The sequence below is a fragment of the Pelobates fuscus genome, chromosome 1 (genome assembly GCF_036172605.1).
Source record: "Pelobates fuscus isolate aPelFus1 chromosome 1, aPelFus1.pri, whole genome shotgun sequence".
Classification (NCBI taxonomy): Eukaryota; Metazoa; Chordata; class Amphibia; order Anura; family Pelobatidae; genus Pelobates; species Pelobates fuscus.
The window spans coordinates 380,780,029-380,797,680 of record NC_086317.1 but is presented as its reverse complement, the minus strand read 5'-3'; the positions used below and the strand labels follow the sequence as shown (position 1 = coordinate 380,797,680).

General features: G+C 40.7%; 1 protein-coding gene across 1 annotated transcript in view; it reads right to left on the bottom strand.

Annotated features, from left to right (window-relative positions):
- LOC134567323 (activin receptor type-1-like) overlaps positions 1–17,652 on the bottom strand; it is a 91,243-nt gene that overhangs the window by 54,925 nt on the left and 18,666 nt on the right. Inside the window, exons 2-3 of the mRNA XM_063426019.1 lie at positions 12,648–12,800; positions 5,688–5,921 (exon numbers count right to left, since the gene is read on the bottom strand). Coding sequence (XP_063282089.1) covers positions 5,688–5,921; positions 12,648–12,744 — 331 coding nt within the window. The 5' untranslated portion in view covers positions 12,745–12,800. The remainder of the gene's footprint in view (positions 1–5,687; positions 5,922–12,647; positions 12,801–17,652) is intronic.

Genomic DNA, 17,652 nt, shown 5'->3' with positions numbered 1-17,652 from the left:
GACACGCACTGCACCCTCACACACAGCTTCCTCACATGCACATAGCATCCTTACTCAAACACAGCACCCTCACAATGCACCCCTCACACACACAGCACTCTTACTCACACAGCACCCTCGCACACACACTGCATCCCTCCTGCACACACACACACACACACACACACACACAGCACCCTCACACACATATTGCACAATACTCTTTCCAGGCATGTTTGTCTCCTGGTATCCCATCTACATATTTCAAGCAAACATAGTTCAAGCATGTTATTAAATTTGCTTGCGCTGTGCAGAACAAATACAGGGCCTTTTTCTCATGCTAGAGCTCTTCAGCAGAGCTCTGCGCATGGTCTGCCCTGGAAGAGCATTGAACCAACATGCTCACTTTGTGATGGGGCGTGCTTGTCATTGCTGATGACAAAACACACCCTATCTGGCCCCGCCCCCTTTTCAGTGGGTCGCTGTAATAAAAAAATGACCGGGCCGAATTTTCTTCCCAGTCCTGCCCTGTCTGCGATTCAGGTGAAATTGTTCGGATGTCAAAGATTTTAAGAAGAGAGCTAAGGAGCTGTGCTCTATGTTTAGATCTGAAAGATATCCAAACAAAAGCCAAAAGAGAGTGTTCCACAGGGCTTTACTAAAAGACAGAGAAAGCCTTGGGAAGACAACATGCCCTTATCTACCCATACTAACTCAGATCAGAAACAACTTAGATGTGTGGTCACTTTTGATGCAGGCTGGGACCAAGTGAAATCAATTATGAATAGGTTCTGGCCACTCCTTAAACAGGACAAACACTTAAAGGATGTAATGCCATCAAGCACATGTATTGTAGCAAGAAGGGGAGAAAACCTTAAAGATATTTTGGTTCACAGCTATTTCCAACAAACAGCAACTCCCACACACTGGCTGTCAAATAAACTGGTAGGTATCTAGAAATGTGGCTGCTGCAAAGCATTCAATTTCATCTGTAAAAATTCCAAATGCTCTGAAAACAGCTCCCACACTAAAAAATTCCGGCCATACTCCTTTTTAAATGCAATACTAAAGGGGTTGTATACTTAATCATATGCCAGTGTTATATGTTATATGTTATATGTTATATGTGGGCAAAACCTTTCGTCCCTTCATAAGAATTTTGAAGCATATTAACTCGGTCAAGATCACTAGAAATATAGAGACCCCCATCACAAGGCATGTTAAGACTGTCCATCATGGTGATCCCATAGTATCCCAAGGTTACTGGGCATAGAACTGGTTAATTTGGATCAAAGAAGAGAAAATCTAGACAAACATCTGAGGAGAAGGGAATGTTTCTGGATCTATCACTTGAAAACTTTACCCCCCCCCCCCCCCATGGATTAAATGAAGGATTCTCCTACTCTTCTTTTATTAAATGTATTAAAAAAATATTGGAAATATTAATATCACAACAATTGATAACGTATGGAACTAAACACTGTAAATAATTCTTCACTTTTTTCGCTATTTTAATATTCTCTAACAGTTGGGTAGATGGGTTATGCCAATCCCCCTATGATGTCAGTGATAGTAGGACCCCAACTATGTAGATTCCCTCATGTTCAGTGTATGATAAATCAGTCACTCTAATCATATAGGATATTGAGGGCAACTTACAGCTGTGTATAGGACTATCTATGCACTTAAGACAACTAGAGGATCTATAACCTAATGCCCTTTAAACACAGTTAAATGTATTAAAGTGGTGGGCTTTACTTTGAAATATTCTAGCCTGTTAATCAAAGAGAGATTTTAACAGAGGATCCAGCTCCTCTCAATATTATAGCACATTATTAAGTACTTGCTCGATATGCAATGAACATGAGGGAGCTTTGCGATCCATACTTTTTACGTCCTGTAAATATACTGTATAGAGGTATCGATTACCATCCTTGTAGATGTAAGCAAAAGAATACAACTCCTCCTCCCCCCTTTTTACGCCCCCACAGTGGAATAGAGCTTCACTACAACAAGCTGGGCTAGTGATACTACACAACACACCCACAATCAGTGAGCGCTGGAGACGGGGCATCACTGGAGCTGCAAGGTGAATGGGAGGAGGATCGGGTCGGCTTATCTGACGGACCACCCCCCTCCCCTTCCCCTACCCCCTCTTCATTGATGTTAATCGCAATTATGACACGTGACTCTGAAGGACACGTAGGAACAGATGATTGGCTCTTGTATATATAAAAACCCAGTCCATACAGGAAGAAGATTAGCCTCTGACAAAGGTGCAGCCTTGTGCACCGAAACGCGCATCAGGTCATTTTTATCCTCACTTCATTTGAGCACTATGCACTCACCTGGCGTTTAGTATCCATTTCCTTTTCATCTGTATGTTTGGGTAGATGGGAGTGGAGGGAATTGATTTTGCCGAGATGAGGTACTAACTTAGAACAGCCATGAAGGTATTTTATAGGAGAGTTAGGGATTAGTGGCAAGTGTACAGAGTATCTACGAGATTTGAATACTGTGTATGGTCGGTTACCCCTACCCCCCCTCCTGCTACATTAGGCACTCCTCACTTGGTGTAAGGGGGTGTAGAACTATTACATGATTTTTGCTTCACTGTCTGATATTAGGGGGGACCGCTAGCACTTAGCCTTACCCTGAGGCACTATTTACTCCATTTGATTTTATAATATCTCCTAGATATATGCAGTGTTCGTTTTGCCCTCCAACTCCTTTACCACTGGCGTACATACCACGGTTGCAGGGGTCGCAGCTGCGACCAGACCCGTCACTACAGGAGGCCCGGCGGCCCTGCAGACTCCTGCGACCGGGTGCCCGCCATCATCATTTGCAGCCCCCGTTCAAGGGGTCCATCGGGTGGCCCATGCTGTGAGAGCGACCTGATGGAGATGGATTGTCAGGGGGCCCGGTCAGTGCTGGGTGCTTTAACGTGACATCACATGCTGGCAGGAAGTGACTGCACGTCACTCCTCCCAGCTAACACACAGAGCCTGCGCGGGAGGAAGAACAGGGAGTCAGAGTGGGAACTCTGACTCCCACCAGCCTGAGCCACCACTGGACCCCAGGGAAAGTCACCCACCTGCACCTAAAAGGTAGGAAACAGGTGACTTAAATATTATGTGTGTGTGTGTTTGTTTGTATGTATGTGTCTTTGTATGTATGTCATGTGTTTGTGTGTGTCTGTCTGTCTGTATGTGTCTTTGTATGTATGTGTGTCTTGTGTGTTTGTGTCTATCTGTCTGTATGTATGTATGTGTGCCTGTCTGTTTTTATGTATGTGTGTCTTGTGTGTGTTTGTGTGTCTGTGTCTGTCTGTATGTATATGTGCCTGTCTGTCTGTTTGTATGTATGTATGTGTGTCTTGTCTGTATGTATGTGTGCCTGTCTGTTTGCATGTGTCTTTGTATGTATGTTTGTCGTGTGTGTGTGTGTGTGTCTGTATGTGTGTGTGCCTGTCTGTTTTTATGTATGTATGTGTCTTTGTATGTGTGTCTTGTGTGTCTGTCTGTGTGTGTATGTATGTGTGTCTGTCTGTCTGTTTGTATGTATGTGTGTCTTGTCTGTATGTATGTGTGCCTGTCTGTCTGTTTGTATGTGTCTTTGTATGTATGTGTCGAGTGTGTATTTATGTCTGTATGTATCTGTCTGTCTGTATGTGTGTGTGTGTGTGTCTGTCAGGGGGGGAGAGTTAGAGGAGGGGAAGAGGGAGGGAGGGGGGGCCCATGGATCAGTTTCGCACCGGGGCCATATGGGTTATGTGTACGCCACTGTCCTTTACTGTAGTTTTATATGATTTACCAGTTCACTGTTTAGTGAACCTTCCATCCACCAGCCTATCCTGTCATTTTATTTCAGCAGCAATTACAAGGCTAGGTTAAGCCAATTCACACAGCTGTGCCTTAAAATCAATAGACATAGGATAGGACTTGGTGTTTTTTATACATAGTAACTTCTTCTGCTCCCCAGTATCCTTCATTTGTATCCATTTGTTTCTTGTTTAATAACGTTTTTTATTTCAATGGATACATTTTGAATAAGTATAGCTGGGGGAATTCGGTTTGTTGCCCTACCGAGCCTCTTGAAGGAAAGTGATTGAAGCTGTACATTCTTTATTTTTATTTTTCAATATACCAGTATAGAAACCGCCCTTATTTAGGGCGCATTCACCCTTTTTTTGTATTTATCGTTTCTATGGTCCAGGCCCATTGGTGGATCTGGTACCACCACACTGACCACTATGTCCCAAACCCAATAAGTTTGGATTAGGTGACATAGTTATTCTTCATGTTTTATTAGTATTCCTACCATACGACTCGCTGTGAAAGTTAGCAAGCCTGAATAATCAGTACAGTGTCATTGGTTGGTTTTTTTTAAAAAACCAATCACATGCTGTTAAATGCTTCTCAAACCAGCAGGGAATAAAGATGACTTCATTAATGAGTCATAGATAATTTTTGGTTTTGTTTGTTTTTTTGTGGTTTTTATTTTAGTACAGTTAATGTGTTAATGTGATGGCTTTTATTTTGATAATGCTTTTACAGCTGAAGAAACTAATTCTTCAGTGCGTTATAATATTTAAATATTTGTCTTTATAGTTTTTTATTCTATTTTTAGGATTATATTCTCCTCTGTCCCTAATACATAGGGCATAGGATGGGGTTAGACAATCTACTATGAAGGGTTCATAAGAGCTTGGGGAAACTATTGGGCATTTTTTGTCAGTCATCTACTCAATAAGACAAGAGGACTAGGAGTCCCTGGTCCTAAAGTTATTAGGGCCAGTGGGACTGGACACCCCCTTCCCTAGCCCTTATTAGAAGGACCAGAGGTACCTCAACCAACTTAAACTCCCATTCAGACCACCACATGGTGGAAGAGGGGAGAACATTAGCTGGATATCCATTGGATAAAAGTGGAGTCTTTTTTTCTTTTATAGTACTAACATATGAGAGAAAGAAAATGTATGCCCGGGTGAGAGAGACGATCAGCTCTGTCTTGTTACATGTTGGAGTTTTACAAAGCCCGGCTTGTTTTAGCTTTTACATGGTTGCAACATTATAGCAAGATTTGCAGTTTGTAGTTATAAAACCACATTTCGGGATTTTTTTAAAAAATATGTGTCACACAAGTACAGCACTTACACCTGGAAATAGTGAATAACTCAGTGAGTCTGGACATACCATAAATTATTCCTTGCCAAACACCTGGTTTCCTTTTTATTGGGCACTGCATTTGCTCATCTATCTCTTTATAGTTGAATAAAATTAAAAAAAAATGTTATTTTTAGTATTGTTTATGCTGCATTTATCCAGTATTTAGATACTTTCTATTCTGTAGGTGGTTTTCTTGAAATAAATATCATCCCTTCTTTTTTTACTTTTTTTTAGAAAAGTCGCATTTTAAAGCTTCAAAGATTATCAGGGTTATTAACTAAAGTGATAACACAAAGTGGATTCAAGGATAATTTCAAATTGTAGGCCAAAGTAGCCGAACTGAGAGCATAGATGACCTAGAAAATTTTCCCAATTCGACTATTTTGGCCTAAAGTTTGAAAATTCACTTCAATTTCACTTTGAATTATCACTTGAGTGAATAATCCTGTTAGTTTAACAATTTTACTCTCAATAAAATTGAAAACTAGTTCATTACCAGGGACATCAATATTTTAAATACCACCAGATATACAATACCTGTAAGGGTGGTTGTGATATTCCTGTTGCAATAATTAGAATAACAGCAATTCGCCGCTGAATTTTCAGTATTTCCCGAACACTGCTCCTTTATGCTTTTATTGAAACAGCCCCGTACTGTATAAACTTCCTCCGTGTCATAATTAATTGAGTCTGCCTTAAAACATGCCTTCCCAGTACACGTCTCTCCATCGCAGCCATGACCATTGCAAACACAGACCCAATAAGTGGACTCTGAAAGGAAATAGATAAATAAATAAATGTTCTGTTCTCAGAGGATTGCTTTATTGTTGCACAATCGCTTAGTATATGCCTGCAAAACATCACAGCTAAATCCTCTACAAGTAAATTTGTCATATGACTCCTAACATCATGTCGGAATATTTGTCTTAGGAGACTTGCAGGAGGTCAGAGAAAGTACAGATTTTTCACTGAAACATCAGTCGCATCAAAGGTTTAAGAGTTTATGGGAATTTGGCATTAACATTTTGCATAAACAGATCGGAGAACGGAGCAATGTCATACATAGTATAACATTCCATTTCACGTTTATATTTCTATGAGCAGTATACCGTATTTACTCAAATCTAATGAGCACTTCAATTTTGCTCATAAACTCAACCTGGCATGGTATATTGATACATGTAATTGCTGTTTAAGCCCACACCACGCGTCTGTCCCTGCTTAGAAAAACTATCCCAAGCAGAATTAATCTCACCTATGGTGCTGTTTTTTTTGTCACTCCGTTGTTAGATTCGCCAGTGCAAAATTCGCGTTGACGAAATTTGGATTCGCATCCCAAACAAACATGCAAGGTACATCTTTACTGTACACAGAAACAAAGTCTCACATCCCTGTTGCAGGAAAGCGAATGCGAATTTCACCACTGAAAATTTCGCCCTGAATTTTATGCACCAACTAATCTAATGCACATTCAAATTTTGGAAACTTTAGCCAAAAAAGATGCACATTAGAGTCAAGTAAATACAGTATTTTGGGAACTACTTGTAGATACAAAGTTCCCTCTAGATCAGGGGCTCCCAACCAAGTCCTCAAGTTCACCCCACCAGTCCAGAATTTCGGGATTACCCTGTGTCTAAAGTGTTGTTTTTTTCTTCTTCTAAAAATGCCTAAGACACAACTGGGTAATCCCTAAATCCTGGACTGTTAGGAGGTTCTTGAGGACTGGGTTGGGAACCACTGCTGTAGATGTTTGAGATTTATTTTCTCTTCTCCATTGTTAAAATGTATGGTTTCTCAGTAGAAATCTCAATGTTTATAATTGATCACAACAGCAAATGGTGGTTCTTATTAGTCAGCTGCAGTATCTACCATGCTTGACAATTTGTCCCACTATACATGTCTTTCAATAGCTCATCATTAGAGATGTGCATGGGCAAAAAGTTTGGTTCGGTTCGGAAATTCAAGTAAGTAAAAATATTAGTCTGCTTCGGCAATTCGGACAAATGGCATTCGGTTCAGTTCGGCACTTCCGAAATTTGGGACTTCGGCAATTCGTAAAGCATCCTTCTCTTGTTTTGCCACTTTTCAGAAATCCGAAGCACTTTGCCACCACAACCACTTACACATCTGTAGGGCTCCCTAACCCCTAACCACCACAACCACTTACACATCTATAGGCCTCCCAGTGCCCGGACTGCCACCACAACCACTTACACATCTATAAGGCTCCCAGTGCCGGAACTACCACCACAACCACTTACACATATATAGGGCTCCCAGTGCCAGGAATTAGCTTATTGGTCAAGATTCCTGTCATCATTCATGTAATTTTCCCTTTCCTCTCTTGTTTTGCCACTTTTCAGAAATCCGAAGCACTTCTGAAATTCGGTTCGGCATTTCAGAAATTCGGCAATTCAAACTTCGGACATTCGGATGTATCCGAATGTCCGAATTGCATGAAATTAAGTGCACATGTCATTTTCATGACATTTGGGTGTGTATGGGGCAGTGGTCTTATATCCCAGTTAGCAATTTTCTGCACTCAGTACAAGTCCTGTTTTGGCCACCAAACTCTGCCTTGGTCCTGATTTGCCCTAATTCTCACACGGTTATTCACTAAAATAATATTTCAATCATTGCAAGTCAACTTGTAGGCCAAAGTAGCCAAACTGGAAGCATAGCTGACTTAGAGAATTTTTAAAATATGGCTATTTTAGATTTAGAATTCTCAATGAATTCATTTTGAATTGTCACTTTAGTAAATACCCTGAAAGTCTACATATTACCTTGAGTTAGGGAGAGCTCAATTTGTTTATCATAAACTGGGATATATACTAAAATGTGATTTATCAGGGATTAAAACAAGGCTATTTACTAAAATGTTATTTATCAGGGATTCAAACTGAGCTTTTTACTAAAGCGAGATTTATCAGAGATTCAAACAGGGCTATTTACTAAAATGAGATTCATCAGCGATAAAAATAGGACTATTGGGGGCGGAGCTAGCGGCGCAGCGGAAAGGGCGCCATCTCCAGTAGCTCTGACTACCGGGTGCGGAAAAACGGCTAAAAGACGCAAAAAATATTCCTCACCGGGGAAAACGAGTGGCGGGCACATACTCCCGACAACCGGCTGATTCCACAGATGCCGTTTATGCAGAAATCGGGCACGAAACGGTACTGGGGCCTACCATAGACGCGAGCAGACCCTTAACAGGGAATTAACATCGTGGCTCAGGGCGAGCTTATACTCAGCCGACACTGACTTCTACTCCCAGGAAGAAATGGGACGGAGGTCCCAAAAACCAGCCCAGAACAACCCCTTACCGCACAGGGACATAAGCAGCATGCTGCAGACTCCCACGCAACAGTGGACTCGAACCGCCATGGCAGTCTCACCCGAGCAGTCGGAGAACGGAGACTCTGCACATAGCGCAGCCCAGGCTGCCACTGACAGCACGACCATCCAACCCGCCTAAGAGTCAACCCCGGCCACAAAACAGGACATTCAGATTATGCTGACTGGCCTCCAGCGAAATCTCCAGCTCATGTGGCAGGCGGATTTAAAAGGACTAGCAACTGAAGTACAAGCGGTATCAGCCCGTACCCACGCTGCAGAGCAAGAGGTGCGAGAGCTGCGCCAAGACCTCACATCCCTAAAAGACACAGTCACTCAGCTGCAAAATGCACAAGCCAATGTCAATAGACAATTAAATGTACTGGAGGACAGGGGCAAAAGAAAAAACATCAAAATAAGAGGTGTACCAGAAGAGGTACCACTGGACGAATTGCCCCACTACATAAGGCGCTTGGTGGCCTCCCTCCTACCAAATAAGCAAACCAAACACTTTACATTCGATGGCGTGTATCGCATCGCTAAACCTCGACTAGCACCACAAGCAGCCCCACGAGACGTTATCCTGAGATGTCAGTCCCTCACGGACAAAATAGCTCTGATGACAGCAGTCAGAGGGAAAACACCGTATGACTTCGAGGCACACCGGCTTACATTTTTCCAGGACTTAAGCAGGGATACCTTGCTGTGGCGAAAGAGCCTACAGCCAGTCACGTCCACCCTCCAAACAGCTGGCATTGCATACCGATGGGCGACTCCAAGAACACTATGGGTGACCAAAGGCAACAACCACTATAAGATTTCCTCCCTGGGGGACGCTCCAGCCCTAATGGCCACACTGGGGCTACCCAATGTCACCGCGGACATTCCTGCTGAACACCCTGAGACTGTACCATGAAACCGGTGGAGACTACATGCCCAGATTTAAGTTAACGGGAGCTTAGCTTCAGATTGCACTCTTACTGTTATACCAGTTATCTTATTTGATATTATTTGATGTTATTTTTCTAATGTTTATAGCCTAGACCCCAACTTACCAGTCGGCCTAGGCCAACACGCCCCGAAAAGACGAGGCGAATGCCCAGTACATAGAACTGACCTCTCCCCCCCCCCCCAAATGCCTTGGGGTTAAAGGGCATAGTAACTACTGGAGCTCTTACCTTACTTACAAAGCATAGCAACAACCCTTATCAGCTGACACTATCAGCTCAGACCAGGGGACACACAGTCAACCAAGCTCCGTTATACGACTCGATTAAACAGCGACGAACCAAGGACGCCCAGCCCATACGTTGACGCCAAACCTAACAAACCTATTACCCCGTTACAGGCTGGGAGCCCATAAGTTAATCCCCTATGCCATTGTCAAACTACTACCCACCACCGTCACTAGAGGCACAGACAATATATGCGCTATGACCGACCAGCCCAGTATATCCCCCCAAAAAAGTGCAGATTATACTTTCGCCCGACGTACAGGTTGCCTGTTATGCAGAGGTAGCTTAGGCATATGCTAAGGTGGCATACTTATATATATGTCAAGATCGTATTGTTAATTTGAATGTTATATGGTTTGACTATCACTACTTGTAAAACTGGAGCTAAAACCACCAACGTTACGAAATTGTACAAAATGTTATAATTGACTTTCATTATCCACCTAGGTAACGCACCTAAACGACACAAGCATTTACATACTCCTTAATGTACCATTGCATTTTCACAAGGGCCAATTCAGAACCACCCTATACTGTTGTATGCAATACACAACTATTGTTTTTCTTCTAGACATGTATGTTGAAATGTTAATTCAGAATACTGTGGTTAAGTGTTAGATTAATGCTTAGACAAAGGCACCCCTGCAAAGTTTATGTACGATAAAATGACCTGATTGATTTGCCTCTGCGCAGGTGACAATTTACAACTGTTATTCTATACAGATGCTTAAGCCTCTGCGCAGGCGACTGTTCGCTTTCATGAAACTCTGTTTGATGTAAGAAAACCTGACATGATACCAATAAACATATTTAAAACAAAATGTTATAATTGTGCCTGCATAAGCTGTTGGGGCTAAGGAAGCAATGTTGTTGGATATTGCACAATGAAAATAAAGAATTAAAAAAAAAAAAAATAGGACTATTTTCTAAAATGCAATTTATCAGGGATTCAAACTGGGCTATTTACTAAAATGCGATTTATCAGGGATTTAAACTGGGCTATTTACTAAAATGCGATTTATCAGGGATTTAAACTGGGCTATTTACTAAAATGCGATTTATCAGGGATTTAAACTGGGCTATTTACTAAAATGCGATTTATCAGGGATTTAAACTGGGCTATTTACTAAAATGCGATTTATCAGGGATTTAAACTGGGCTATTTACTAAAATGCAATTTATCAGGGATTTAAACTGGGCTTTTTACTAAAGCGTGATTTATCAGAGATGCAAACTGGGCTATTTACTAAAATTCGATTTATCAGGGATTCAAACTGGGCTTTTTACTAAAGCGTGATTTATCAGGGATCCAAACTGGGCTATTTACTGGGCTATTTACTAAAATTCGATTTATAGGGGATTCAAACTGGGCTATTTACTAAAATTCGATTTATCAGGGATTCAAACTGGGCTTTTTACTAAAGCGTGATTTATCAGGGATTCAAACTGGGCTTTTTACTAAAGCGTGATTTATCAGGGATCCAAACTGGGCTATTTACTGGGCTATTTACTAAAATTCGATTTATCAGGGATTCAAACTGGGCTTTTTACTAAAGCGTGATTTATCAGGGATTCAAACTGGGCTTTTTACTAAAGCGTGATTTATCAGGGATCCAAACTGGGCTATTTACTGGGCTATTTACTAAAATTCGATTTATAGGGGATTCAAACTGGACTATTTACTAAAATGTGATTTATGAGAATTGTCAAAGTGAATTTCAAATGTAAGCCAAAATAGCTTAACTGGAAAAATGATCTAAGCCAACTATGCTTCCAGTTGGGCTATTTTAGTTTAAAATTAAAAATTTACTTTAAATTCCTAATTATATCCTCACTTTAGTAAATAACTGTGAAAGTGTCTCTATGGCTTTTCTATCCCTTTACTCTTAATTCTATGGACACACATGATAAATAAGAACCATGACGTAGTGCTGTGTGTAGGGGAATTAAAGCCCTCTGTCTAAAGCCAATTGCATGGCTCTTTTTTATTCCCAGTTTCTGTATTTTACTTGTAATTGCATCACAATTTATGGGAAAAAAAGAATCTACCGGTAATTTATTTTTACTAGAAAATCAGTTGAATATTATTTCATGAATTGCAATTTTTGTTACCGTATATCTGTCATATCATAAAAGCAGTATATACATTGCATATAGGAAAATATGCAATATCAAGAACAGAAAAGAGGGCTGTAAGAGTTATTCTGGAATTTTTCAAGAATAAACAAAGGAATTTCAGATTTAAGACCAAAATAAACAGTTTCACCAATTCAGGTATTTTTCCCGCTATTTTGTCCTGAATTTTAAAATTCCCTTGTTAATTCTTAAAACATCCTGGTATAGTGAAAAAAAACGGTCTTTATTATTTTATTATTACCATAGAATTTTTTTTTTTTTTTTTTTTTATTAAATGATTACCTGAACTACTCTGAATGTAATCTGGGCTGCCTTCTACTAAAGAAGGAGATTCAGAAATATATAATTTTAATTGATATATAATTTTTATTGATGTTATATTTATAAATCATATAAATCGTGCAAAGTATTTAAAATAGTTTATTCTCATCAGTTTTGAAAGGTGACAAGGATTTAGGGAGTTGCTAAAAGGGGTAATTTTGTGACTCGGGGCTTCGGTTAAGAACCTAAATTTATAGTGATCAACATGAGAATGGTTTTATCAATGGCTAAAGAGAGAAGTCAATGCAACAGTGTACAGCGTTACGGAATCTGATGGCGCTATTTATATATATAACAAAATAATAATAATAATAAAAACGATGAGACAGATAGTGACCTGAGAGACTAAAGGGCACCAAAAGTTAGGAGAAGAGAGATAGGTCTCTATAATGTCAGCTGAGACAGGACAATGAATTCTAGGTGAGTGTGTGGGCTGGCCTATAGAAGTGCAGTAAGAACCAAGCCTTACCATTATTGAGAGAGAAATCCTTTACATTTACTTTACTAGATGCAGACGTGACAATTGCCAGTGAAAAGGCCCAGATGTGTTTCTGCAGCATTTTCATAGGAAAAAAGTGTGGACAATTTTGATGGAAATTCTTTCACTGGTGGTTGCGTGCTCCTGTGTGAAAGACAAAAAAAGAGCAGGCAAATAAAATACAGGTCTAAAGAACAACATAAACATAAAATACAAAAAAATGTTTTACATTTCTAGAACATCGGTGTATCTCTTAATGCTTGTGGTCATGTAGTCCGGAATGCCATGTGATAGGACCATGTTAATATAGTGATTTTTTATTTTATTGCAGTTTAGTCTGTAGAATAGTTATTTCAGACACATGAGTGGTTCTAGAGTGCAGGCTTGTAAGTTAATAAACTGTTGACATAAACTATGAAGAATCCATAGATCTCTCAGTGTTTTAAAAAAGATAATGCAAAGAAGAAAGCATTCATGCAAACGTAGAACAGCATTAATTATCGAAAAACACATAAAAGGCAAATACACAAAGAAAATTGCTTCAATGTGTCCCCTTACTACAAATTTCAGACTTTCTGGCTACATCTCAAGAACTGGTGTCATTTCATGCAAAATCTGGAAGATGAAGGAACCATCAGATTAAATTCTCTCAAAACAAGAAGTAGAAATGTGATCATGAGATGGTCTGCTAAGGTATGAATTACAATAAATATATATATATCTATATATAAATATATATCTATATATAAATATATATATATATATAAATAGTTCCCCTCCCATCCTTATTCTATCATTGGCTACAGAGAAATGAGGAAGCATTGCCACCAAAGGCCTTAGATCTAAGCACCAATTCTCACTACCTCCAACAAAAGAGATTATTTGGGCAGCAATTTTTATTACGGGTCACTTATTTTCACATGCAGGGAAGGGCCTCCTTCCCTCATTGGCAGTTGCTGTGCCAATATGCCTGACCTTGTGAACTTGCGATAGAAGCACTTGTTAATAGTGACCGCTGATTAAAATGCCCAGCTTTCTCACCAGATAAAGTGGCCCTAGCTCTGTGCACCTACTTCCTGTTCGTAAAACATTTTCTGGAAGAATAGCTTGATAAAAAAAAAGAACAAAAACCAAAACAAAACCAAATACATTAGTGTTTCTTTAAATAATGAGCTTTGGCTGAACGACAGCCATCTGTAAGTACTTAGTACGATTCTTTAGGGTTTTTTTTTTTAAAAAAAACAAAACTTTTTTTATTCTGCACGTTGTGAGAATGTGAAGAGTGAATCCTTGAGGGTTTCATTTTATTTATCATCGTACATTTTTTTCTTCTGATGTAATATTGGAGACATTTTCACTACTTCTATAAAGCATACACATTTTTCTCAGACATGCTTTATCAACAATAATAGATTTACAAATGTTATCAACGTAGATAACTGGTAAATATATATATTCTGCTCGTTTCCATTAATGTCCTGGCAGTCAATGGGCAAACCAAGCAAATTCGTACTAGACCACAAAGTGGATGAGGAGATAAAAAAAGCCACAGTGGAAGACGGCAATGCAGTAACTGGAAGATGTAAGTTGTCGGTAATATTGGTAAGTTACAATATAAAAAATATGCAGATTACCAACTCTAATAATTGGTGGAATTGATAATCCATTTATCCTTATTTTTATATGAATGCTTTCCTATCAATTAGTATCAGGAGAGGGCTGGCTGCATATGGTCTGGGGGGCAACTACAAACAAATAGCCAATTTGATTCCAAACCTGCACAATATTTCACTTCCATTCTTAATTCCACGTTAAATGTTTACTATGAGTATCTCAAATACTGGAACATAATAAAAATAAAAGAATATACTATATCATATATTTAATACTGAACTGTGAGGCATGATCCCACCGTCCTCTCTATACTAGTCCCAGAGGGGAGATCCCTTCATGCCCTCCTTGCCAGCCCTGCCTTGATTAGTATGTTTTCTCCAATATTTATATTTTTGAATAGCATACTTTCTATAAGCCCCACCTTTAGGATCACCTTTCAGATCGTTCAGACACAATCTAAAAAATTAAAGTCACATCCATGTTGCAACTCTGTTACGAACTACCAAATGTGAATTCTGTGCTAAAATTACATCTGTGGTCAGTGTGTGCAGCGCACATGCAAAACAAATAGTTAGCTCCCTTAATTTAAGTGACACAAAATATGTAAAAGAATGCGTCAAGTATCCCTGTTTTTTTGGGGACTGTTAAACCTAAAAATTCCTTTGTGGGGGGGCAGAGCCTAACTGCAGAACCAGTCGGTCACATCTTGAAAGAGCTCAGGGAGAATTGAACTAATTTTACTGACTAAAATCAACTATCCACTATTTGCAGCACTCACGTCACTTGTGGGAGCTCTAGTTTATCTAAGTTTGAAGCAGTTCTGCTTGTGTTCTGCTATTCCAGGCACAGACAGAGTCGCGGCCTACTGCGGCCTACTACACATGGGCAAGAGGGAGGCAGGCAAGCCCTCTGCCCTTGGACTCTCTGTTCTTTGCATTGACCACCGGAGCATACCTTCCCCCCACGCCGGTGAGGGTAATCCTGGCACCTATCTCTGTGGTTGTCGCGCCTGGAGGCACGGTTGCTCTACTAAGCAATAGGATTGGCCTCTCTATTACTATGGTGGACAAGCCCTACCTCCACAACAGTGGAGGCCAGCAGTATCAAGTCCTGACTGGGTTGGACCGGATATTTGAAGAATTCTGTTGCCAACTACCTACTCTTGTCCCACAACAGCAAGAACCTACTCCTCCCGCGCCAGAAGAGGTCCAGGACGCTGTGAAAATTATTGTTACAGATGACACCGCAAGCTGAACCACAATAAACTTAATCGAGTTTACCAAGGGCAGACAGAACCTTGCAGTTTTAACAGTTGACAAAGCATACCAACCCAGTTACCCTTGTCTGACCAGACAATCCGCTATATACCAGGTAGTGCTTTTTCGGCTCCCAACTACTGAGCGGGGCTGTGCACTGCCTCTGAATGAAAACGACTTGCTGGAGATCCATGCCCAGGTCTAAATCAAAGCCGCAGGACTCGCTTTTCTCCTGGCCATACACCAGATATGCTTGTCTAGCTTATTATGAAAATATTTTTTGCTGACCAGACACCTAGTGCAAATGTTATGCTGCACTGCTTCGTTTTCTGATTATAACTTATGTGCATTCTGCTAATCTTGTTTTATTTCATTACCAGACTTTATTAAAAAAACAAAAAAGTGGGGGGCGGGGCCGGACCGCCATGCGGAACGGTCGCAAAATGGAGAGGCTCCTACAAACTCTACCAGTTTTATAGCACAAAAACGACTTGATAAGTACCTGGCACAGCGATCCAGTGCAGGAAGCCACCCTGGTTCCGAGGAGAGGCTTGCTGTAACGTTCTAGTCCCTCGGAGGGGCGCTCTCCGTCACCCACGATGGGGACTGCTCGGGCGGTGAGTGGAGCAGACGGCCGCTGCCCCGCTATCCTGCCCACCAGCGAGGTGAGCGAAGCACAGAGCTAGGTGGAACCGGTCCTGTCCTCCCCCCTCTGGACCGGGGGGGTGATCCCGGTCCCCACCTGAACCCTGCCAGCGCGCAGCAACAACAGCACCCCAGGCTGTGACAGTGAGGCCCAATCCTCAAGGGCCGTAATCAAAATGGCGGAGACCGCATGTCGAGCCACCCGCGACATACAGCAGACGGACGCATTCGCCTCACAGTGGTAGCGGGCCGGCATGAGCCATAGGGGAACTGGCGGGCACCTGCAAAGAACCACCCAGAACCCGGCCAAACTGACGGAAAAGCCGGAGCCTCCTAACGCCAACACAAACAGCACCACAAGCAACCAATCGCCTAAACACCACCACTGGCCCAACTCACAGAGGAAACAGTGACCCAACGACCTAGATCCACATTCTGAATCTCTAGCGGTACCGTGCAAGACACACATGGACACGATGAGGAAGGAACCGCAAGTACACCACTAGGGGACTTTCACTATGTCTAACACAGTGGTTCCCGGGCCCTTACCCTTCTGCCACGTTTAAGCTACCCGATAGGGTCTCCTGACACAAAACCAACGCCTATCCCCTTGCTGGACTGTGGGTTACCCGGGGTGGAAAGAATCAAAATGCAATCACTCCTGCTTCAGCGAAGAGGCCTTTTCATAAAAACCTTAGACATGCTAGATAACACAATGCCTAGGCTATAGTCTTTAATTGCATTAACTACTCTAAGAAATATGCATTGTACTATTGTAATACTACTAGATCTGATCAGATTAAAGCTACTGTTACTATTCACTTAAGAGTTTACTATGACAGATGTAGATATGGCATGTACCTAGCTTGTTACTAGAGAGATTTAAAAAAGCATGTTTATAATCCTGATATACCTACTTTTAAAAAAAAAATGGTGCATCTTAAACTAAATGCCTTACTGCTTGTACATTATGTATCCTGACTCTCTTGTCAATTGCTATTGGGGCATGACAAGACGTATGTTCTTATCTGCACTACAAAAATAAAGAATTTTAAAAAAAAAAAAAAAAAAAAAAAAAAAAAAAGTGCAGTCTATCATTTTTCTTGCTGGGTATCACTTTCTTTAGTAATATATTTTACAGAAGCAATATTCATGATGTATTCATGCACATCAAAAATAAAGAATTACAACAATTTTTTTTAAAAAAAATTCCTTGGCAGTGAATGGGTTAAATCAGAGGAAATGTGCATTAGTCAAAAGACAGAAAAGTTTCAAATGTGCTGTCAACAGTTAGGAGCTCAGACTGCCCTGCCTGTTACTTCATAGCTTAGTCTGCAGGGGATTCTTATCATCTCCATCTATAAACAAATATACAAATTCCAGACAGGCAGAAATGTCTCAAGGAAGCAGAGAAAAGCACATTATTTGTGTCTACAAACAATATATTCCAGTATGAAAACCCTTAATAGACAGCCACACCC